The 24,107-nt window shown below is 40.9% G+C and overlaps 1 protein-coding gene across 3 annotated transcripts; it reads left to right on the top strand.

Annotated features, from left to right (window-relative positions):
- Window positions 1-2,319: 2,319 nt before the first annotated feature.
- On the top strand, window positions 2,320-21,052 carry CA7 (carbonic anhydrase 7). Of its 3 annotated transcripts, none has more exons than XM_051975073.1 (7): window positions 2,320-2,395; window positions 7,521-7,718; window positions 14,153-14,271; window positions 16,072-16,167; window positions 17,804-17,866; window positions 18,586-18,741; window positions 20,254-21,052. In XM_051975073.1, the coding sequence occupies exons 2-7, from the start codon at window positions 7,649-7,651 to the stop codon at window positions 20,374-20,376; spliced, it is 627 nt and encodes a 208-aa protein (XP_051831033.1). In that variant the 5' UTR covers window positions 2,320-2,395; window positions 7,521-7,648; the 3' UTR covers window positions 20,377-21,052. The 3 variants fall into 3 exon arrangements, with proteins under 3 accessions (XP_051831033.1, XP_051831032.1, XP_051831031.1); XM_051975072.1 differs by lacking the exon at window positions 2,320-2,395 and adding an exon at window positions 2,474-2,622; XM_051975071.1 differs by lacking the exon at window positions 2,320-2,395 and adding an exon at window positions 2,680-4,668.
- Window positions 21,053-24,107: the final 3,055 nt, after the last annotated feature.

Here is a 24,107-nt window from a genome sequence, read left to right as displayed (position 1 = left end):
AGTCATCCAGTCCAACTCATTCATTTTCCAAATGGGGAAATTGAAATCCAAAGAATTTAGATGCCCAAAGTCATACAATAACTAAGTTAGGAAATCAGAATTTGAATTCCCTACCTGATGTTTCATGATCTCTAAAGTCCATTCTGGCTTGAACATTCTTTATAACACAAGTTTGAAGCTTTACTTTCCTTCCTACCTTTATTTACACAATTTTACCTCCTAACCCTAATTTGCACAAATCTACCTCTCTTTGGATTCCTTAATTTTTGTTGACTTCTCAATTCAATTCTATTCAACAAATGGCTAGTTGTTTCTCCCATTAGATAGTGAGCCCTGATGGATTGAGGGCAGGAATTATTTTTTGCCTCTTTTTGTTTCCCCAGATCTATTTAGCACAATGCCTGGCACATTAGGTTGTTTAATAAACATTGACTGACAAAATATTTATTAAGATCCTACCGTACCCTGAGTCTTATACTGAACCCTGACTTTTAGCTTTCTGATTCCTTCCCCAACACTACCCTACCATCCCCCAAACCCATTCTATCATTTAGATTTAGCTTAGGGATCCATAAGGTAATACAGAATGAGTAGGTCTTTATATTATTTCTGTTAAAGATGGCAAAAGAAAATTGGTCCTTTCCCTACATAGGAGCATGAGTTCTAGCCCAGGTTATAGCATACATTATATGATCTTGAGATCTTTCCAAGTCTGTTTTCCCAGTTGCAAAGTGAAATGGTGGAATTTGTCAAGTCCTAAAATAAATCAAAGCTGAGGAATAGTCTTTAACTTAGATAATAGAGTAGCAAATCTGTTACCCTGGGGGGATGTTCAGTGGTTTTCCCAACTAAAGAGGCTCATTAAATAGTTTTGATAGTTTTAGGAGTAAATGGGGAGGAGATAGGTATGGCAACAAGGCCTAGTCTGGAGACCCCAGTGGCCCTTAGCAATCCATGCAAGAAAAAACACTTCATTCAGGCTGTTTTGCCCTTCATTCCATGAATCCCAATGGAAAGGAGTAAGGACTTGGAAAGGTTAGATCCAGCTTGAATCAGGGTCCCTCCAGGGTAAGATCTCAGGATGGAAGAGATCTAGGATGTGGTTCAGCTCAACCTAATCAAGAGGAAATATCTTTTTTTAAATAGCTTTTTATTTATAAGATATATGCATGGGTATTTTTCAGCATCGACAACTTCAAAACCTTTTGTTCCAACTCTTCCCCTCCTTTCCCCTCCCCCCTCCCCCAGATGGCCAGTTGACCAATACATGTTAAATATGTTAAAGTATAAGTTAAATACAATATATGTATACATGTCCATACAGTTATTTTGCTGTACAAAAAGAATAGGACTTTGAAATAGTGTACAATTAGCCTGAGAAGGAAATCAAAAATGCAGGCGGGCAAAAATATAGGGATTGGAAATTCTATGTAGTGGTTCATAGTCATCTTCCAGAGTCAAGAGGAAATATCTTAAGAGTAGGAGTGTAAGTACATTACTGAAATTCTGACAGTATAAGGAATCTTTAAGGAAGTGGCAGATCATTGTACATTTGGTACTAACAATTTTGTCAAATTATATCATATCTAGTGATCTAAATTAATTCATTCCTCTATCCAATATTATAAATTCTTAAAGTTCTTTCTGGTTCTGATGATCTATGACCTTATGATAGTTCAACTTTAAAATTCGGATTCCAAGTGACTCCAATACAGCTTTTGAAGTGATCCCACTACATCCACTATTTCTTTTGGTCCAGAAAGCCTCTCAGCAGCTCAAGTGAAGCCACTTGGCAGAATTGTGTCCCCGAAGGGGACTTTACTATTCTGGGGGCACATTGAGGGGATGGAAATCTGCATCTGATTTTTCCCCAAATCTTCCAACTTCCTTCACTGAAATTTGTTTCCAAAGACCTCCGATATACTTTTATTTCGGTTCCCCCTCTCTGGCATCTATCTGGTGACCCATCCCCCACAGAGGGAATCTTGCTCTCGATCAGTAGTCATACAGAAACAGATTTAAAGTATCATCACCCCTAGGCATGCTTCATTCATTCATTCATTGATAACAGATCTAAAAAAAACCTTAAGGTCCAACCCAATAAATGAATCTCTACTGGTGAAATCTTAAATATCCGACAGGTTCCTGGGATATTGCGGGGGGAGGGTATTTTGGGGTTGGATGGAGGAGAAAATCTGCCTGGAGTTTCTCAAGTCATACCCCAACGGCAGCTGTTTATCACCACCCCCTTCCCTCCACCTGACAATGTGCCCCCCTCCTGGCGCCCCCAAACTAGGAAAGACACGCGCAGGCAGCCTCTTTGAGAAGCAGCTGAAAGTCCTCCTCCCCTTCTCGGGTCCCGTCCCATCATCTCCCCATCTCAGCCCTTGGCCCGGTAAGGTGGGAGGAGAGAGGAGGTGGGGCAGGATGCACGCGGGAGGCGGGTCCCCGAGGATCTCCACCCGCGGCCAAACTGCCGGAGGCTTTAAGCAGGGGCTCGGCGTCGGCTCCGCGCAGAGCGAGTGCGGGAGCCCGAGCTGTAACCGAGACAGGTGCGCAGCGGGAACGGCGGCGGCAGCGCTATGACCGGCCACCACGGCTGGGGCTACGGCCAGGAGGACGGTAGGAGGACAGACACGATACCCCCCCCCCCGCCCCGAAACGTAGGCCCCTGGACCCTTGGATGCTCCCCTCCGAAAGCCAGCGTGGAGCCCGGGCTCCGGCTTCCAGGCAGGACCCGGGACCTCCCACCTTCCGCGGGGATTGGAGCCCGGCTCAATTCCGAACGGAGACCCAGGAATCTCCGCCCCCGCTTGCCAAGCTCCTGCCCCAACGCCTCTTTCACCTTCTAGATAGCCGCTGGCTCCCTCCCCCAGACCAACTCCTTCCTACTCTGGTCTGGAGCCCCATGCCCTCCCTCTCAGCCTGGACCACCCAGACCTGCCATCTCCGATCTGCAACCCGCTGGCAGAGGGGAAACTGGTTCCCTTCGCCTCCATCCCTCTCCTTCCCCCCATCCAAATACGCTTCCTCAGCCCTGCTTTTTTGGCCCGGAGCCAGAATTCCTCGTTATCTCCTCAGTATGACCTTGCACAAGTCATTTTCCTTCTGAGATCCTAATTCCCTTGTTTTTAAAGTGAGGAGGTTGGGCTGGATAATCTCATAGCTCTAAATCACATTTTTGTGCTTGCATGATTCCAAACCCTATTTCCCAAGATGATCAGGACACAGTAAGTGGTGCAAAGTCTGAGCTACATCTTCCTCCTCTTCCTGCACCCAGCCTCAGTCCTACAGAGCACATTTCTTCCTTTCTTCCTCCCCGCCCCCCCAATTAATGCCTACCAGGACAGAATGGAGGTGGGGGGGGGCGTCTCCAGTCTGCAGAAGCCTTAACCTGAGGGAGTAAAAACTCATTGAAACACATGTTGACCTGGCAGCCTTCTGGAAAGGAGTTATGGGAGAGGAGGGGATCACACTTATTCTCGAAGGCAGGCCCCCAGTGTTCCAGAGAGTATACATCTGACTGGGTCCTTTTTTGGGAAGAGAAAAGATATTTTAGGGGTTCAGTAAGTAATTGGGGAAGAAAAAGCGGACAAAAAAAGAAGATGGAGAATGTGAGCCAGAGAGTAGGGATGGGTCATTTTTAACTAGAAAGGAACTTGTGGTGCCGGGATCATCAGTGGAAAGTATGTCAAGACTTCCACTTTAACTGGGCTTTTTGGGGATGTGGGTAGAGATGTGGTGATGGCCTTAAGTCTACTTGTGTCTGTAAAGAAAAATTGGTGGAAAACTTGTAGAGAAAAAGAAAGTTACGTGGAAAGGGTTAAAAAGACAGACACAAGGATGAGAGACGGACAAAAAAGAATTATAGTGAAAAGGATGAGAGAGAAACAGACAGACACAAGGAGCTAGACAAAAAGAAATACAGTGAGAAGGATAAGAGAGAGAGATGGACAAAAAAAGATAGGAGAAAGGATGAGGATGGGGGGAGATGAACAAAAAAGAACTATAGTGAAAAGGATGAAAGAGAGACAGACAGACATAAGGGGATGGATAAAAAAAATACAGTGAAAAGGATGAGAGAGGGAGGGAGGGAGAGACAAAGAATGACAGCAGTAAACATAGAGATGCAATGAAATAGAGATCAGCAATAGTAAAATCAAAAGGGAATGGGTACAGAGAGTTCATACCTAAGAACATGTTGAGTTCACCTGAGTGTGGGTATGTTCCCTCGCACTCAGGGAGGGGGTGTTGTGGCTGACATCGTTTCCCTGCCCATTCCCTCAGAGCAGCGCACACAGGCACTCATCCGAAGTCACCAGCCCCCACCACAGCGCAGGGGGTGGTCCCTAGCTCTGGAGTTGCCCCTTCAGGATGGGGAGCCTCATCGGAGGAGCTGCTTTCCTAGGAAAGGATTTACAGCAGGCCCCAAAAAAAGGGGATTTAAAAATAAACAGAGAGGCAGGAGCTGTGAGAATCTGAGTCATACACATCTGATCTGAAGCCTAGCACTTACCACAGCTTCCCAAGGAAAACTTAGTAAGTTAAAAGGGGCAAGGGGGGAGAACCCCACCAGCCACGGGTAAAATAGTCATGGAAGGATGGAATGGCTGGCAGACCCTCAGAGTCAGGGAGCCAGGAGGAAGAGAAGTGCCACTTCCTGTACAGGTGGGTTTGTGCCGGGGATGCTGGAGGGGTCTTGTTGGGGAGCCCTCTGTGTGAATTACATGTGTGGTTGGGTACAAATGCCTGGAGATGGGCATGAGGTAGGAAGGTGTGGATTTCTGGGAGTACATCCACCTACCTGGATGATCCGTGGTGCGAAAGTTTGCATTTGTCTTAGCATATGTCTGGTAGGTGTGTGTGTGTGTGTGTGTGTGTGTGTGTGTGTGTGTGTGTGTGCTGCAAGGCTTTAGGATGCTTAGCTATATGTTGCATCATAAGTTCCTTGTAAGAGGTGCTTGTAGCTTAAAGAGCTCTGGATTCTGTAGAGCTGATAGGAAGCTTAGCTCCAGCCTTTGTAAAATGGGAGATGTTGGGCAGAGCAAATGAAGCAGTGTTCTCCTTGTTACCAATACGCCTTATGTAAATGTGACTTTTTTGTGAATTTATGTGTACGAACAAGTGTACAGTGATAGTTGCTTGCCGAGTGACTGTGTTCTTGGGTGTTTATCAATGCTGAATATGAGAGTGTGCATCCAGGTGTTGTGGGTATACCTTCACTTGTATTTGAAGATCAAGGCATGTGCAGTCACTTTCTCAGGAGTGAAAATCAACCCAAGAGGAGGTGAGGATTTATTGGTGGAAGACAGGCAAACTTTCTGCCCTTCCTTATTTTAGATGGTGGGCCTCTAAACCCTGCTCAGATTATAGCAGACTTAGGGTATTGATGGGGAGATCATCCTGGACTGGACTTTTATCTCATTGAAGGAATCCCTCATGAGTACCAGATTTCCTATGACCTTGAAGGAATAGACATATTTCAGGTTCACTGTATGAGCACTTATTAAATGATTACCGTAGGTAAGATATCCTAGAGAAATCAAACCTACTGCTTAACCAAAACCTCATTATAATCAAAGCTTCCATTCTCTTAAAACTATTACTAGAGTTAATGTCTAAAAGTCCAGAAATCCAGGTTTAAATCCTGACTTTTATTAGGCTTATACCTGTATGATTGGGGATGAGTCACTTAACTTTGAACCAGTTTCTTCATCATAAAGGGATACCCATAGTTCCTCCATCTAGAATCCCATGGTTCTAATAAATGCCCAAGTGACCTCATCTTGGATCTTCCTTCTACCTTGAGAGGGACGAGATAAACCTAAAAGCTGGAGCAGGATAGAGAAAGAGAATCAAATGTCTTCAGAGGTCATATAGTGGGAAACTATAGAATCACAGAATACTGAACTGGATAAACTGGGGAGCTAGCTAATCCAGCCTCCTTATGATTGCTAAGCCATTTGGTATGGAGAATCCTTTCTTCTCCTGAAGATTTATAGGGAAAATAACTCTAGTTTCCCTCTGACATTCATTCTATTAGTTTGGTTAGTTAAGAAATTGTTGTGTGTATCCCTTTAATTCCCAAATAGCTGTAATGTAACTGTAAATTCTGGAGTTTTACATTTATCAAAACTATATATGTATTGTGTGTGACACACAGACACACACATGAAAATTGTATGTATATGTGTGAATGTATACATACACACACGTTTTTAAAGGGTCAGATATATAAAAAGTATTCACTCATTTAAAAATTGGGACAAGTAGATAGAACACCAGCCCTGAAGTCAGGAGGACCTGAGTTCAAATCTGGTCTTAACACTTCCTAGCTGTGTAACCCTGGGCAAGTCACTTAACCCCGAGTGCCTCAGCAAAAATAAATAAATAAATAAAAAACTTGGGACGGCATAATGAGAGAGAAAAGAATATTGGAGTTGGAGGACGTGGGTTCAAATTTTTTTTATAATTTAGTCAAGTCACTTTATTTCTCTCAGCCTCAGTTTCCTCATCTGTAAAATGAGGATCTTGGGATAGATCTGTTTTCTAAAGATCCTAGGAATCAGGTTTTGAGTGAGATCTAGTCTCTGAGTATCTTTACTTCTGATATCTTATCACTTAGATGTTTCTAAATAAGGATCACAGTATGTTAGAAACTTTAGAGGTGATCTCATCCAGCCTTTTCATTTGATAGAAGAAACTGTTAATGATAACAAAAACTAACATTTATATAGTACTTACTGTGCACCCAGCATTGCACTATATTCTTTACCATTATTAACTCATGTGATCTTCACAAAAAACACAGGGAGATGGATGCTGTTGTTATTTCCATTTTATAATTGAGGTAAACATGCCAAATGACTAAATATCTAAGTGAGATTTGAACTCTGGACTTCTGACTTTAGACATAGCATTCTATCTGTTGTGACAAACTGCTTCAACCAGGGAAGCTCAAAGTCATATTGTGTTAACAATAGAGTCAGGCTACAAGCCAGGCCTGCTGAATCCTAGTCTGGCAATGCTCACTAACTTCATGGATTATTAAAAGGGATATGGATATTTTCAGCTGTCCTGAATGGAGGAGTTGATTTCAGGGAGAACAACCTTGGTTCTATCCAAATTGTTCCACAATGCCCTTCTCAGCATTCAGCATTCATTCCACAAAACTTTAGTAAGTAAACAAAAAAGGTTGTAATAGGTACTGGGAGAAGTAGAAAGGTAAAGAATTTGTTTTAGCCCTTAAGAATTCCCAGCTTGGTACATGGATACATAATATATATGAGAGAATAGGAGTCTAAAAGAGAAGTTCAGAATTACTCTGAAGTCAGAGAAAGGAAAAGTAACTTCTCTAGATGAGAATTTTGGAAAACTTCCTGGAGGTAATCACATTTGAGCTGGCTCTTCAAGGATAGGTAGGGCATTAGTTGGTAGAGATGGAAGGAGAAGATATGGGGAACTCTGAGAGCAGATGTGGAGGTCTGATGCTTTTATTTGCTGCTATCCTGCTTGCACAGGTCCCTCTGAATGGCACAAGTTATACCCCATCGCCCAAGGGGACCGCCAGTCTCCCATCAACATTGTCTCCAGTCAAGCTGTCTATGACCCTACTTTAAAGCCCCTGGTCCTGGCCTATGAGTCCTGCATGTCGCTAAGCATCTCCAACAATGGACATTCTGTCATGGTGGAGTTTGATGATGAGGATGACAGGACAGGTGAGTAAACAGGATGGCACATGTGGGTCTCTCAATGTATAGGAGACTGTAGGGGAGGAGTTGGGAGTCAGAAACTCATCCTTCCCTCATCTCTTTCTTCCTCTATTTTTCATCTACACAGCTAGAGTGGCTCAGAAAAAAGAGTCAGGAAGTCTTGTGTTCAAATCCCACTCCAGACATTTACTAGCTGTGTGACATTAACCTCTCTGCCTCAGTTTCCTCATCTGTAAAACGTAGACAATGATAGCATCTACCTCTGTTGTGAGGATCAAATGAGAAAATAATTGTAAAGTGTTTAGCACAGTACTTGGCACATAATACATAAATGTGCTCTCTCTTTTGGAAAGGGACAGGTCAGATCCTGTTCTGTAGTTCAATTTGACTATCAAGTATCATGAGAAAACTCCTGAGGTTCTAGGAGTAGATGACCTGGGTTTTGGTCCCTGGTCTTGGCTGTGTGTGCACTAACAAGGCTCTCAACTATTTTATCCAAGCCAAGACTGAAACAGATAGTTTTAGATTTGAATGGGTCTTAAGACTAATTCTTTTTTTTTTTTAATAATAGCTTTTTATTTTCAAAATATATGCAAAGTTAGTTTTCAACATGCAAAACCTTGCAAAAAAAATCCAAATTTTTCTCCCTTCTTGTCCCCCTCTCCCTCCTGTAGACAGCAAATAATCCAATATATGTTAAACATGTGCAATTGAAGACTAATTCTTTCAGTTCTGTCCTTCCTATCTCTAAGCTTCCTCTGACCTCATTAGTACCTTTGAGCTGAGATTAGAGTTAATAGTGTGCAATGAAGATAAAGATAGTTATTTTGGGGTCTGTTGGCTAAAGAAACACAGACTCTTAGAACTGGAAGAATCTCACCCATTTTACAGATGAGGAAACGGAGAGAGCAGAAATGAATTTACTTAAGTCATCTGAATCCAAATAAAGTCCAGTATTCTATTATTCTATCCTTCCTCAAAGGATTTCTTCTTTAGAAGAAAATATATGAGAGGAAAATTTCACAGGAAGTTGAAAGATATAGAGGTAGGAAATATAACAGTAGATATAATTATATTATATAGTGCCTACTGTGTGCCAGGCATTGTGTTAAGTGCTCCATAGTTATTATCATATTTGATAATAACTCTGAGAGAAAGATGCCATGATTATTATTATTTTGTACATTTACATTTTACAATTGAGGAAACTGAGGCAATCAGGATTAAGTGACTTGCCCAGGATCACACAGCTAGTAAATATCTGAGGATGGATTTTAATTCCATCCTTACTGATTCTAGGCCCAGTGCTCTATTCCCTGTACCATTGTCAAATATTCCCAGTTCCCTTGGCTCACCCAAGGGATGATCTCATCACATCCACTCTTCCTTATACTGTCCTTGAAGCCCAAGCCATCTTTGCCCTCCTACCCTGACTTCTGACTGTGGAGATTGCCCTAGGAAAAGCTGCAGGAGGACCCTGTCATGGAATCATGACCCTTGGTGTTAGGCAGCTCGATTGGACCTATCGGATATGTTAGTATTTTTCCACTCTCACATACCCTGTTTGGAGTTTGGACACTTTAGAAGTGGATCATTGTCCACAACTGTGCTTGTAAATGTTTAACAGTCAGAGCTCTTAAAAAACAGTGCACGCTTTCAAGTTTAGTATACATTATTAATGTTCCCTCCATCAAGTTCTTAAGTCAAAAACAATCAACAAAATGCATCAAGCCCTCATTTGTTGCATCTGCCATTTCTGAGGTACTTCCATAGAAAATTTAACAATCAGCTCTCATGACTGGTTTGAATTGGCTCTGGTACAACTCCATGAATGCCCAACAAATAACCAACCTTCATATATATATATATATTCTGCTACAGTTCATACAACATATCAGAGAATCAGGAACTTGATTTTTAGGGTTCTTTGATAGTATCCTGCTGTAGTTCATATAACATACTAGAGAACCAGGAGCTTGATTTTTAGGGTTCTTTGATAGTTCCAGGAGGTTGATTTTTAGTTCTTTGATAGTATTCTTCTACAGTTCATACAACATACCAGAGAACCAGGAGCTTGATTTTTAGGATTCTTTGATAGTTCCGTGAGGTTAAATTCTATTTACTAGAATAGGTTAGAAGGCTGGCTACTTCTTTTTTCAAGTTGGAGCCTCAGATTTCATCCTCATCAGGAAACTATCTATGAGGAAACTCCCGTTAGCCCTGCAGACCAGGACCAGCTCTGATAATTTTAGTCTTATTTTAGAGAGCTGCTAGCTACCCATTAGCATCTTGCCAAGGTGCCCATTCCCATTTCTCCTGCTGATTCTACAAACGTTCTCTGGAATGAAGCCCTATAACAATCCCTACAGCTCAATTTTTATGGCAGTTTAAAACATGTTTCCCAGGCTGGGCCTAGAGCCCAAGTCGCCTCCTTGTCAGATGCTCCTTCCTGCGGGTCAGTCCATTTCAGCCATTGTAAATCAAAAGACCCTTGAGCTGAAAGCAATCCTAGAGCTCCCTATATTCCAAGGGCTCTTCACCTGGGGATCGGTGAGCTTATTTTATTTTATTTTTAAAACATTTTTGCTAACTGTATTTCAATATCATTTTCCCTTTGTATTCCTGTGTATTTTTCTTAATGCATTTATAAGGGGCCTATATATAGGCTTTCCTAGGTCTCCATAGGCTGCCAAAGTCGTCCATGGCACAAAGTAGGTTAAAAAGCCCTGATCTAGGCCAACCCCCTCATTTTTCTAGATCAGAGGCTGAGATAGGCCAAATGGCTTCCTCATGATCACAATAAATGGCTTGGCTGGGATTCAAAATGAGATTTTCTGGCCCCAAATCTAATGTTCTTTCTCTTCTATCACCCTGGCTCCCTACTAAGGTAGTAGGGCAAACATTTAAACCTGGTACTGCCTTGATGCCTTAGCAAAGACAGGATGGTGGTTGTTTTCCCTTCGCTCTCCAAGAGGCCCATGACGTCAGGGAGGCGATTTTGGGACATGCAAGTGAATTGGATTTAAGTGAGGGAGGGCTGGGCAAGGGCACTTTCCTCACTTTCCCCTCCAGAGCCACCTGGATCCAGCGGCCAGATAGAGATCAGGAGGACTGGAGATAGCTCTGGATGCAGAGATAAGGGAGTGGATAGAGGGAAAGGGAGCCTGGAAACTCGGGTTTGTTACCTTCCAAGAATCTAGCTGCAGGTATTTCTCCCATCTTAATCTTCCAAGCTGTCTATTCAACAGGAGCCACCAGTTCAGCTGCCTGACCTGAGGCCAACTTGACACTCAATCCAGTAATTAAAATTCTAACAGGTTCTAGTAACTTTCAGATAGTGTAAGACTCCCCTCAGCTAATAGCCTGAAGCTCCTGATCCCTTTCAGGGAGAAATTGGAGCCTGTTACTGGAGCTCACCTTGAAAGGGCTGGGTGCCTGGGGATGAGCCCTGAGCCCTAATTTGTGATTAAAAAGTGGCAAAACTAGAAAAAAGAGGCAACTTTGGGAGCTGGCTCTTCCTAGGATTTTCTGGGCAGGGCTCGAGAATTTAATCAAGCAAGCAGACTGATTTAAAGTGAGCATAAAATAAAAAGGGGTAGAAGTAAGAGGAGATTGGGGGTGCCACAAATTAGACTTCATTGTTCGAGGGCAAAACATAGACCTCACTCCATCTAACCTTGGGATTCACATTCCTTCTTTGTTACCTGTATGAATGAGGGCCAATCATTTCTGGACCCCAGTTTTTTCAACCCAAAAGAGGAGGTAGCCCTCCGTTATCCCCAAAGCAGGTTCTTAAGCTCATTTGTGCCATGGATGCAGAATGGTGAGGGCTGTGGACCCTTTCTCAGAATATCTGTTGTCTACATATATGATTGAAGAATAGTGTAAATTTCACTTAGCAGTTATAGAAAATAGAGATTTTTTTTTTCATCCAAGTTCACTTACCCTGTAAAATTTACCCACAGACCTTCTTTTGGGAATGGGGGGAGGGTGTCTGAAGATGCTAATTGAAGAACTCTTGTTTTAAAATTGTTGTTTTTCCTAGTTCTAAATCCTATGGTTTTATGACTTCCTAGTTTTGCCAAGGGTTATCCTTGGCCCCATCCATTGCAGTTGGAAGGAGACCAGGCTGGACAATGGACCCTTACCCTAGTTCAGAACATTGTAGGGGACAAGTGTCAGTGGAACTTGTCCTTATTTGTTCCCTACTAAGGAAATTAGACACACAAAAAATTCAGCCTGTCCTTGGGATGGAGTGAGGACTTGGTTGCTAATGCCCATTTTCCTTCAAATTCTGTGCTCTCCCTGGCCAGCTCTTGGGAGCATCTGGGGGCTGGCACAGGTCCCCTTACTTTGTGATCTGTTTTTAAAAGCAGTCACCTTCATGTTGCCCAACTGAGAGTGGGCATTTTTCAGCTCTTGCTGAGACTGGTTTCATGGTGGGGGCCTGCAGACAAAAATGGAGGCAGGAGAGGCTGCCCTGACTGTTGCTGATCTGAGTCGGAACTGGAAGCTGATATAGTGTCAGGATCCTTGACTCTGCACAAAACCGAAACCCTAAACACAATTACAGTAACCCTCAGAGCAGTTTATTTTGTCTGAAGAAGATTCAAAAGAATCACAATAACATAGCAAAGAGATAAGGTCAATATTTAGCAACACAACCAAAAGGATGTTTTTGTGAAAACGGTGAAATAGCCCAAGCACAACATGATTGTAATAGTTCATGTCCCTCTGACACTTTAATTTGTTTATAACAGCCTTGATAGATGGCTAATGATATGGCAATACCCAGATACAACCTGGAATGCATGTCTGTGTGGACACAGGTATACACACCCACACACACACACACACACCCCATAGCAGGATGCTATGTAATCCTGGACAAATCACTTAACCAATCGCTATCTGCCTCAGTTTCCTCATCTGGAAAATGGGGATAATAATATCACTTATCTGTCCCCTCTGATTGTTGTGAGGTTCAAATGAGGCAATATATTTAAAGTGCTAAATGTATGCCAGCTATTATAGCAGGACAAAGACAATAGAACAATAATATAACACAACCTAGCAACAAGACAATGCAGCAGTGCCTCTGTACATTAATTGGTCTGTGAGCAGAGCCAAAGTCTCTTGCTCCAAATATAGCTCCACTGTCTCATAGACAGGAATTTCCTTTGCTATCTCCAATTTCCCTTGCCCTTGCCATCGCTACTTCTGCCCTTGCCATCCCTTCTTCCCCACAGTTCTGGGCTCTCCCTAGAATAAAAAGATCCAAAGGTCCTAACAGACTCTTGAAAATGAGCATTGTGAGGACTGACACAACTATTCTCCCATCCTCCTTCTTGCTTGTGTCAGGGTTGGAAGGAAAGGAGGCTGGAAAGTAGAACAGTTATGGGAGAGGGTAGGAAGGAGTGGGATGATGGGATATTGTCTCAGATGAAGAAAAAGGGTAGAGAACTTGAAACCTAAAGTTGCTGAAAGTTCTAGCCTAGTGAGCCCCTCTGCTAATGAGCTTCAGGCTAGAACCTCCAGGATATACATCCTAGTTCTTTCTAGAGCCTGCACTAGTTAACCTTCCTCCTGGTTGTCTGGCTCATTTGGAGGAATGTCACCAGGGGGTTGAGGGGGAGGATCTAACAGAGGACAGAGCCCCCTTCTTCACCTTGGGATTTCCGACTTTGGCTCACCTCCAAAGCCAGCTAAAATTAGGGCAGTGTGTATTTTCCAAATGAAAAATTTCTCCCTGTTCCTTTCCTCCTTGTGATTTATCTTTGGGTCTGGCATAGGCTGCTGCTGGCCATGGTACCATCTCCCAGGGAGACTTTTGAGAGGAGACAGCATGTGGTGGAGAAAGGGAAATTTTATTTGTCCATTAGAAGATGTTAAGTTCTTCTGAATCACTTCTAAGCTTGGCCAAGTTTTTTTTCCCACCTCTCTGATCCTTATTTTCCTTTTTTTTTTTTTTTTTTTTTTTTTTTTTTTTTATAAAATAAAAGGTTTAGACTAGATTGTCCCCTATTTCTCTGATAGGGCTAAATCCATCTTGGGCTCTGTAGTGTATTGGTTTGTTTCTGAATCTGAAGGCAAATCACTTGGCCACTGAAGCCTCAGTTTCCCCAATTTTGGGAGCTAACTGAAAGGAGCCCCTTAAGCTAATCAATCACTTAACTAATCTGCTGTGGGGGAGGACAGATTTGGATACCTCCTGAGTGCTGGACTTTCACTAATCCCTTGGGAGCTAATTCCAAACCATTTACTAGTTCCTCTTCTAGTTAGGCTATACTTCAAACACTATATAAATGCTAATTATTATCTTTATCTGGCAAAATTCCTTCTAGTGCTAGATAAGAATCTGTGTATGAAAGGACCTTCTGAATTGGGACTTTCCTTGGGAAAAATGAGAGTTCTTGTTATCCCTCTGTCTCTCTCCATAGTGGTTCATGGGGGACCCCTGGATGGGCCCTACCGGCTGAAGCAGTTCCATTTTCACTGGGGGAAAAAACACAGCTTAGGTTCAGAACATACAGTGGATGGGAAGTCCTTCTCCAGTGAGGTAAGATCCCAGGGCTCTGCCCTCTTTATAGGGGGAACAAAGAACCCCTTTCTCTCCCACCATGTGCTGTCATTAAGGGGCCCAAAGAAGCTTTCTTCATCCTCTGCCTTCCATTTTACACTTTCAGTAATTTCACCTTTAGTAATGTAAATCCTTGGGTTCCAATTCTGCCACTAACTATGTGACTTGAGACCAGTCACTTTATTTCCCTGAATCTTGTTTTATACACTTGTGAAATGGAGACAATAATTCCTCTGTCTCGCAAGGATGCTTTGTACCATCAAAATTCTTTAGGAAAATGAGTTATTCTCTGGGCCTTCTCTTCTCCATTTACAAAGTGGAGATAATAATTCTTAAACTACCTGCCTCTCAAAGGAAATAGTGAGTGGATAGAGTGCCTGATCTTGAATTTAGAAGACCTGAATAAAAAATGCAGCCTCAGATTCTTATTAGCTATAAGGACTAGCTGACCTTGTTTGCCTCAGTTTTCTCATCGGTAAGATGAACTGAAGAAGGAAATGGCAAACTACTTTGTGAAAAAAATCTAAATGGGATCAAGAAAAGTTGGACATAACTGAAATGTCTGAACAACAGTCTAAAACTACTGTGAAGGATACTGCTTGGGCATGCTACAGAGGTAGCATTTGATTGTTATTTTTAGTAACAAAACCTGATTTCCTACAAAGTCAACGACCATCTGTGAGATCAACACCTTCAAGGATATGCTTTTGCTCCCTCAGATTGGAAGAGCTTATGGTTAAAATTTCAGTGTGAGCATTTATACCTCAAAAATCAGCACATGCAACATGACAGGATTTGATTTATTGTTGATTTCTGATTGTAAAGAGAGCAACGGGAGAAAATAATGCAAATTAAGCCTAAAACTAGATATGATGTGTAATATTTTTGGGGAACTGATTGTTAAACATTTACCAGCACACTTCTGCTTTAAGTGCAATTATTTTTTACCATATCGTGTTATTTTTCTAACTGAGAGCAAGTTGTAATAAAATAGAAGAAGAAGCTATTAGTCCAGAGTAAGGATATTCCAGGGGAAGGAAAGATTTGGATGGGTAGAAAGAAGAATAGGTAGAGAATGTCAACAAAGACAAATCCTGAAAACAGCTATCCCGGGTCAAATATCAAGGGGATCTGAATACTTGTAACTCACATTTTCTCTAATACCTTAAAGTTCATAAAACACATGACAGCTCCATGAGGCAAGGATTTATTATTCCCATTTTATAGATGAGGACATGGAGGCTAGAAAGATGAAATGACTTGACTGAATGACAAATATAGAGATCTATTTAGAAGAATTGCAAATTTTAACCTCTATCAGATTGCTTACTATCTTGGAGAGGGATAAGCAGGGAGACAGGGATAAAAATTTGGATCACAAGGTTTTGTAAAGATGAATGCTGAAAACTATCTTTGCATGTATTTGGAAAAATAAAATACCGTAAAAAGAATAAAGAAAGAACTTGGCCAAGGGCATATAACCAATAGGTGTTAGAGCCAGTATTCAAAGGCAGATCTGACTGCCAAATCTAGCCTTCTTTCTATTATATAGAATTGATTGGATTCAAGGAGCACCCCAGACAATTCTTAACCCCCAGCCATCCACTTTAAGTGCTAACTGAAATGCCTGGCTTAATATCTCTTGGTAGAAGGGCCAGAATAGGATGAGAAGGTAGGCCACAAATAAGCCTCCATAAGCCACTAAGTAGATGGACCGTGAACAGAGAAGCCACTGGATGTGACCAGAGTTAGCTTTGGTTTGGCTGTCCCTTTCCACAGCTCCATTTGGTCCACTGGAATGGAAAAAAATACAAGACTTTTGCAGAAGCAGCTGCAGCCCCAGATGGTCTGGCCGTGGTCGGCATCTTCCTGGAGGTGAGTGGATGTGCTGGAGGGAAGGAGGGAAGAGCTTGAAATGACTTCTAGGTTATAGAACTTTCCCCCAACCCCCAACCTGCTCCCTCTTCTCTCTTTGACTTGCCTGAACTTAGTGAAGATCTCAAGGATAAGCAGAGAACAATAATATTGTCCCTTATTTCTATAGCACGTTATGCTTCATGGGTTAGGGAGCTGATACCTGGAACTTTCTTCTGCGCCGGACATCATAGTGAAGACAGATCACTGGTTGAACAGTCAGAAAATCTAAACCTAAACCCCCCCATTCTCCAAATCTTGACCCCCCCCTCCTGTAATTTCTTTTTTTTTTTAATTTTAATTTTATTTTATTTAATAATAACTTTGTATTGACAGAATCCATGCCAGGGTAATTTTTTACACCCCCTCCTGTAATTTCCCAGAGACCTCGGGACAGCTGATCATTCCACAATATTGCTGTTGCTTTGTACATAGTACATTTCATTTTGCTTGAGTTCATGGAGGAGTTTCCCATAGAACAGTAATATAACATTGTAGTCACATACTACATTTTATTGTTATTCCCCAATTAATGCCCTTCCCCTTAGTTTCCATTTTTTGCCCTGAGAAGAGGACTGCTATAAATAATTTTGTACATATAAGTCCTTTTCTTTTTTTAAAAATTCTCTTTTGGGATTCATGCTTAGTAGCGGTGTTGTTAGGTCAAAGGACATGCATGATTTTAAAGCCCTTTGGACATAGCTCAGGACATAGCCAGTTTTCTCATCTCTAAGATGGCAATAGGATTGTAGCACTTGGATCTCTGTAGAGGAATCAGAGTCCAAACCCTTTATTTTATTGACTTTCAGTCAGGGGTGTGGTTAAGGGGGGGGAGAGTGACTTCCCCAAGTCACTTAAGAAGTCAGTAGGAGTGGTAGAATTTGAACTCAGCTCTTGATTTCAAAATCATAATGTTGTTTCCATTGTATATGGCCCTATGAATGATCATCTACCCAGATGCTGTACTGGGTTGAGGTTGGAAGAGATGTTCTTTAAATTTCCTTCCCATTCTAACATTTTAGGATTCAAGCTGTAGAAAAGGCTGAGGGGAGGGAGGAGGGTCAATTTCCCACCAAAAAGTCATTTAATGTCCCCTTTTCCTCCTCAGTAGGGTTGACTCAAACTTGTCCTTGTATCAGTAGATCCCAGGCACACTCAGGGATTAGGATAGAAGAGGACATGGATGGGTTGTGTCAACACCTTAAGGGCAAGAACTTTTGGAAAAGAGGCAGGTGTGTGTTATCCAGTGGGCTGTGTGTCTGAGATCAGAAATTAGTATGCCCAGAAGACATTCTTTTGTTATTTCTTTTTGTATTTTTTTCCAAGAAATATTGCTTGTTTTTGGTACATGCATAAGACAGATTGATGGAGTAGAATTTTCAAAGAGGCATTTTATTATACTAAATAAAATACTTTTTTTTTTTTTTTTTTTTTTTTTACAGTCAACACACAATATAAAAGCCTACCCTTGTAACAAAATACATCTAGTCAGGCAAATCAAATCCATACATTGGCCATGTCTGAAAAAATGAAGGATGATTTATCATCTATTTCTAGAAGACATTCTTAATACCATTTTATCCATTTTAAATTCCAGACTGGAGATGAGCACGCCAGCATGAACCGGTTGACTGATGCACTCTACATGGTCAGATTCAAAGTGAGTATTCTGTAGACTTTGGCTCTTTCTTCTGCATAAACATCCTTCCTCATTTCTGTTCTTTCTCCAAATCTGTGTTTCAGTTGCCAGTCTGCACCTGCTTTGATTATGAGTGTGTTTGGGTATATAACCCTTAGAGAAGAAAAGGATTGGGTGGGGAGCAAGAAGGGAGAAAAATAGCTACTTTCAACTGTCAGGGATTTGAAGGATTCAAGTAAAATGGATTAGATTGATTCTGATTGACCCCACAAGCTAAGGGGAACAGTGGATAGATCAGACCTGGAGTCAAGAAAACTGAGTTCAAATCCAGCCTCAGACATATAATCTTGAGAAAACTTCTGCCTGCTTCAGTTTCCTTTACTCTAACGTGGGGGTAGTAATAATATCACCTACCTCCCAAGGTTTTAGTAAGGGACTCACCTTGAGACATATAACTAGTAAGTATCTGAGGAAGAATTTGAATGCAGCTTTTCCTATGTCCAGGTAATTTGTTCAATTCACTGGACCACTTAAGTTAGATATTACATTTGTAGTCTCCAGATGTCTAAACTTTTACTTTACCACAGAAGTAAATTCCATGGTGTGATATAAGGGGATAAGAAAATCACAAATATCTCTGGTCTAACCTTAGATGGGGAATTTCTGTTTTCACCTTCCCCAAGTCCTAAACTCTGCTCCTGTAGGATTTTAAACCAGTCTCTGCTGACTCCTCTTTCCAGGGAACCAAAGCCCAGTTCAACAGCTTCAATCCCAAATGCCTCCTACCCAGGAACCTCCACTATTGGACTTACCCGGGGTCTCTGACCACACCACCCCTGAGTGAGAGTGTGACCTGGATAGTACTCAAGGAACCCATCACAATTTCAGAAAAACAGGTAAGACCTTTCTGAACCTGGGGGGACAGGAATGGGTGGGACAACCAAGGACAGGACAGGACCCTAAGGAGAGGTGAAAGTCAAGTGGAAAGGAAGAACTTTGAGGACAAGGACTATTTTATTTTTGTCTTTTATCCTCCAGATCTAGCACCATATCTTAGACATAGGTACTCAGATGTTTGTTGAAGTAAAGGGATAGTACCCCTCTTTTTTAGATGAGAAAAACCTATATTTAGGGAGTTTCAAGGCTGAAGTCACAGAGCTAGTCGAATCGATCAGTCTATCAACAACATTTATTAAGTACCTACTATGTGCTAACCAATGGAGATTAAAAAAAAGAGACAAACAAGGAGTTTACAATCTAATGGATTCCAGAATATAGATATTTGTTGCTGTTCATTCGTTTTGCAGTTATGTCCAACTCTTTGTGACCTCAATTGGGGTTTTTTTAGTAAAGATACTGGAATGGTTTGCCATTTCCTTCTCCAGACCATTTTACAAATAAGGAAATGGAAGCAAATAGGATTAAGCGACTTGCTCAGGGTCACACAGCCAGCAAGTTTCTGAGGTTGTATTTGAACACAGGAAGATAATGTGTCTTCCTGACTCCTTGTCTAGTACTCTACCCACCATACCACCTAGTGGCCCAGTGCAGATACAGACTTCTGAAAACAGGACCCTTTCCATTATATTGGTGATTCTCAAATGTTTTTTGTTCTAAAAACAAAAACAACAACAAAAAAAAGGAGTTTTACAAATACTTTTAGAAATTTTATTCGTCAAAGTGTCACAATAACTATAATAATAATTTTTGCCCCAAAGAACTCATGGTCTTGAATGGTCTTATCACTGTAGATAGAAATCAACTTATGACGTTCAACCATGTTCATGCTTGGTTGTCACAGAGGAAAAATATATTTGTAGCATAATTAGGCAATTGTTTACTGGTTACATTATGATCATAAACCCATAAGGGATACTCAGAGAACCACTGCCTTTCACCAAGAGTTAGCCCACTTGAAAACAACAGATTTGGAGATCATGAAGGGAAGACTAAAATGTGTGTTTTGGGGGGAGGGGAGGTAGTCTCTGCCCTTTGCTCCTTTTCTCCATAACATGCACAGTAGAGTGGACCTCTAAGCCTGCTTTCAGGGGTCTGGGATTAGAAAACTTTGAGAAGGTGTGGCAAGAAAATGGAATGGAAGGATGGGTAGTAACTTGGAGAACAAATTAGAATTTAGAGATCCATACTGAAGAAGTTGAGAAAGGAAAACAGAATGGAAGTTTTGCTAAGGAAACTTGCTGGGATTCCCATTCAGAAAGTAGGGAGCCAACAAAATAAATGTAAAATGGGGAAATTGCTGCCTTTGTATGGACAGAAAAGAATGCAGAAGTTAGAGAAGACCACAAGTCCAGTTCTGTCTCAGTCTTTTATATTTACTTATACCAGTGCTGGAACTCATCACCTACTTTGCAAACCTAAGCTGATAATGTTGGTTTGCCTTCCTACAGATGGAAAAATTCCGGAGCCTCCTTTTCACTGCAGAGGATGATGTGAAGGTCCACATGGTGAACAATTTCCGACCCCCTCAGCCATTGAAAGGAAGAGTAGTTCAGGCCTCTTTCCAGTCCTGAAAGGGCTCGTGCTGTCAGAGGCAATAGCAATGATGTCCAAAGTGCTTCCATATCAGCTAAGACCAAACCAGGTGTATGGCCCCTTGGTCACAGACTGACTAATCAGAGCCATTTGGGGGTTAGGGGACAGAGTAGAAGAAGAAATGGTCATTTTGGCTGCATTATAAGTTCCCTCTAGTCCATTTCTAATTTACTTTGGGAGTCTTTCTTACCAAAGGAATCACCTGATTTAATTGCTAAGAATCCCCCTGACCCCACCACTCTGCTATCCTATGGTCCTTCAATAGCTTTGATATTGGAATGACTGTTGGAGTTTGACCTGCCTGCCTCATTCTAGGTGGGCAGTTCCCTCTTTGTCCTATCTACAATGCAAACTCCTTTCCTTGGAAAAAATCATTTTGCTCTTCCCTTCCACCAGCCCTGGCCCCTTTTGAACCCTCTACTGTGACAGGGCCCTGTGCTTCAAGGCCATGGGCAGCTGTTGGCAAGACAAAAGCAATAATTATAGCAGGTGGGAGATTTCTTACCAGTGTTACTTACCTCAAATGCTGAAACTAAGCACTGGAAATGGAACTGTAGAAGGCTGTAGGCTATTTTTTATGTTTTGTTTTGATTTGTTTTTGTTTTGTTTTGTTTTTTGTCATTCCACTGCCAACCATTAAAAACATGGATGTGATGCTGCTTGTGTTTTTGTGTGTTGATCTCTTGTCTGTCCAATCTGTAAATTGTGACAGTAGAGATGAGCACAAGATCTGGGGGCTAATAAGAGAAGCTAGCACAAATTGTGTTATTTGTTTACTCACTCATTGATTCATCCACTTGCTCAGGCATTCATTCATTCATTCATTTCCTTGTCCATTTATTTGTTCATTCATTCATTCTGTCTTTCATTTTTGATTTGTTCCTTTCTTCCTTTACTTAACTCAGTACTTAAGCTATAGAGAAAGGAAAGATTTTATGGTACTAAGCATGATTTCTTCTCTGAATAAATAAGATGCATGGCCATAAACTCTAGAAGAAGATAATTTAATAAATTGGCCAGAATTTATCATTCGAAATAATAGTAACCCATATTTCTAGTTTATATAAAGTTTATTAAACTATTTCTAATAAATTTCAAGTTTATGAAGTGCTTTTCTTCACAATATATTTTGTGAGGTTGGTGCATTAGCTCGGGATGTGTGTGTGTGTGTGTGTGTGTGTCTGTGTGTGCAGGCTTGTGAAAATGTGAAAGAGTACAAAAGAAAGATCTAACTAATAGATATTTAATTGTTGGCTGTCCAAAAAAAAATTCACTTCATATTTTTACATTTAATCTGTACTATTAACATTTTCTTACCAATAAACCAATGAATTAAGCTATGATTTGAAAGATAGTGGATAGAAAGTAGGCATAAAGTGTCAGGAAGACATGGATTCAAGTTCTATCCCTAACAAACTGACTTTGATTCTGCATAAGTCTTTTAACTTGCTCTAGGCAAATCTTTAATAGAATTTAATGATTTTTATTGATTATCCCCATTTTAAAGATGGAACTGTATCTTGCTCATGGTGTTACAGATTAGTTTGGGGATCCAATTTTGCTTTTTTTTTTTTTAAAGGAGAGGGACTATCTACTAATGCCATTAGTCATGCCTGCTGGTATTTGGAACCAGGGACACCTGAGGTCAGATCCCACTTGTGACATTGCCTAGCTGCATGACCCTGAGCAAGTCATTTAAATTCTCCTGCCCTCAGTTTCTCGTCTGTGAAATGGAGGAGTTGGACTGGCTGGCAAGATTCCAGCTCTAAATCCCTGATCCATGTCAGAAACTATTTGGGAATTGTTTTCAAACCTAGTTTAGGGACATAAAAATGGAGGCAGTATAACAATCAATCATAAATAAATATTGAGCACCTGCACTGTGTGAAGCACTAGTAATACAAATAAGAAAAAGACAATTCTTGACCTCAAGGAGTTTAGGGAGAAGACAAGACCTAAAGGGGAGTTGAAAGGGGAATGGAGAGGAGCCCCTGTCCTCCACCTGCTCATGCCTAAGTACTTGATGTTCCTGGAGTGAAATGAAGAAAAACTGATTGGGGGAATTCATTCCTCTGCTCTCCAATCCCCCCTTAGAGGGAAGAGATAATTGAAAGTACCATGGAAGAATTGGATATCAAAGTTGAGTAAATCTACAAGAAGATGAGATTTCAAGTGGTAAGCTTGTCCTAAACAGGGTCTAATGCTCCTGAAGTTCCATGGTAAAATAAATAGCATCATACAAAGAATACTTGGATTGGGGTTGTAGCCCTAGCTTCCTTAGCTTGTTGCATGAGTCACTTTTTCTTTCTGAATCTTGTTTCCTTACCTAGAAAATGTGGATTAGGGTCTATTTGCAAATCCCTGAGGTATATAACAAGTCATTCTGAAGAGAAGTCATATAATATAAACATAAAGAGAAATTCAAGACCATTGGATTTTGATTTTTGGGATTTCTTTGAATACTTAAGAGGCTTAGAAATTTAGTTGCATTATTTTATAGTGTAAGAAAAATTAACTTCAAATGAAATTCCCTTAGAGCCATTGAGAGGTGTAACTAGTTTATTGCTAAATATGATGAGATACATACCTACTCGGTAAGAAAAATGTTAAGTGGGTTTAACTGTTGGTAGAGATGAGAGTTGGTCAATTTGGAATTTTGCTCACAAAGTCACCAATTGTATCAGCTCCTTTTGAAATAGCAAAAACCTGGAAAGTAAGGGTGTACTCATTTATCGGGGAATGATTGAACAAATTTTATTATGTGAATGTAATGGGATACAATTTGCAGTAAGAAATGAAAGAAAAAAAAGGAAACGATGAAAGAGATGGTTTCATAGATGATGAGAAGACTTGTATGAACTGATACAAAGTGAAGTAAGCAAAACCAAGAGAACAAATGTGTACAATAACAACCTTGTAAACACAAACAACACAGAAAGTCTTAACTTGATGAATGCAATGAGCAATCATCATTCTAAATGACTCAGGATTTAGAATACTACCTACACAATCTGGGGGTGGGATGGGATACGTTTGCCAGTGGGTGGGAATCTGTTGTGCTTGACTGTATATAAAAAACAAACAATGAGGTAAAATGGAAAGAATATTGGAGTCATCAGAGACTTACAGCATCCTGTCTCTGAACTCTGTTAGGCATGGGATTCTAGGCAAGTCACTTATGTGCCCTCTAGATCTATTTTCTCAACCATAAAATTGGAAAAATGGTATCTAGTAGCAACCATTTAAAGATAATGAATATAAAGTAATTGGTGACTCTTGATGGATTATAGAATTATTATTATTACTATGTGCCAGACTCTCTGCTCAGCCCTAGGAATTCAAAGATGGAATAAAGGCCAACCTCTGTCCTCAAAAGAACTCTAAAGAGTCTAAAAGAATTTACTACAATGCAATTCCAGAAGAGGACTTCTGAGCATTTTCTGAGCAGTAGCAGGGATTTGGGAATCAGTGTATAACTTCCCAACATAGTTACTTTAAGGGTACAAAATTAAATTGTATGCATAAGTTCTGGTCAGCTTAAGAAAAAAAAAATGAAGCATTTTATATTCATGGAATCCTAGAGTAGGGAGGAACCAGAGAGATCATAGAGGGCAATTCCAACCCAATGGATGAATCTTTTCTCCCTCATTCTGAATAAAGTAATCATCTACATTTAAATACCTACAATGATAAGGCATTCACAACTGAA

The sequence above is a fragment of the Antechinus flavipes genome, chromosome 2 (assembly GCF_016432865.1).
Source record: "Antechinus flavipes isolate AdamAnt ecotype Samford, QLD, Australia chromosome 2, AdamAnt_v2, whole genome shotgun sequence".
NCBI classification, from domain to species: Eukaryota; Metazoa; Chordata; class Mammalia; order Dasyuromorphia; family Dasyuridae; genus Antechinus; species Antechinus flavipes.
This window is presented reverse-complemented; position numbering and strand designations above follow the sequence as displayed.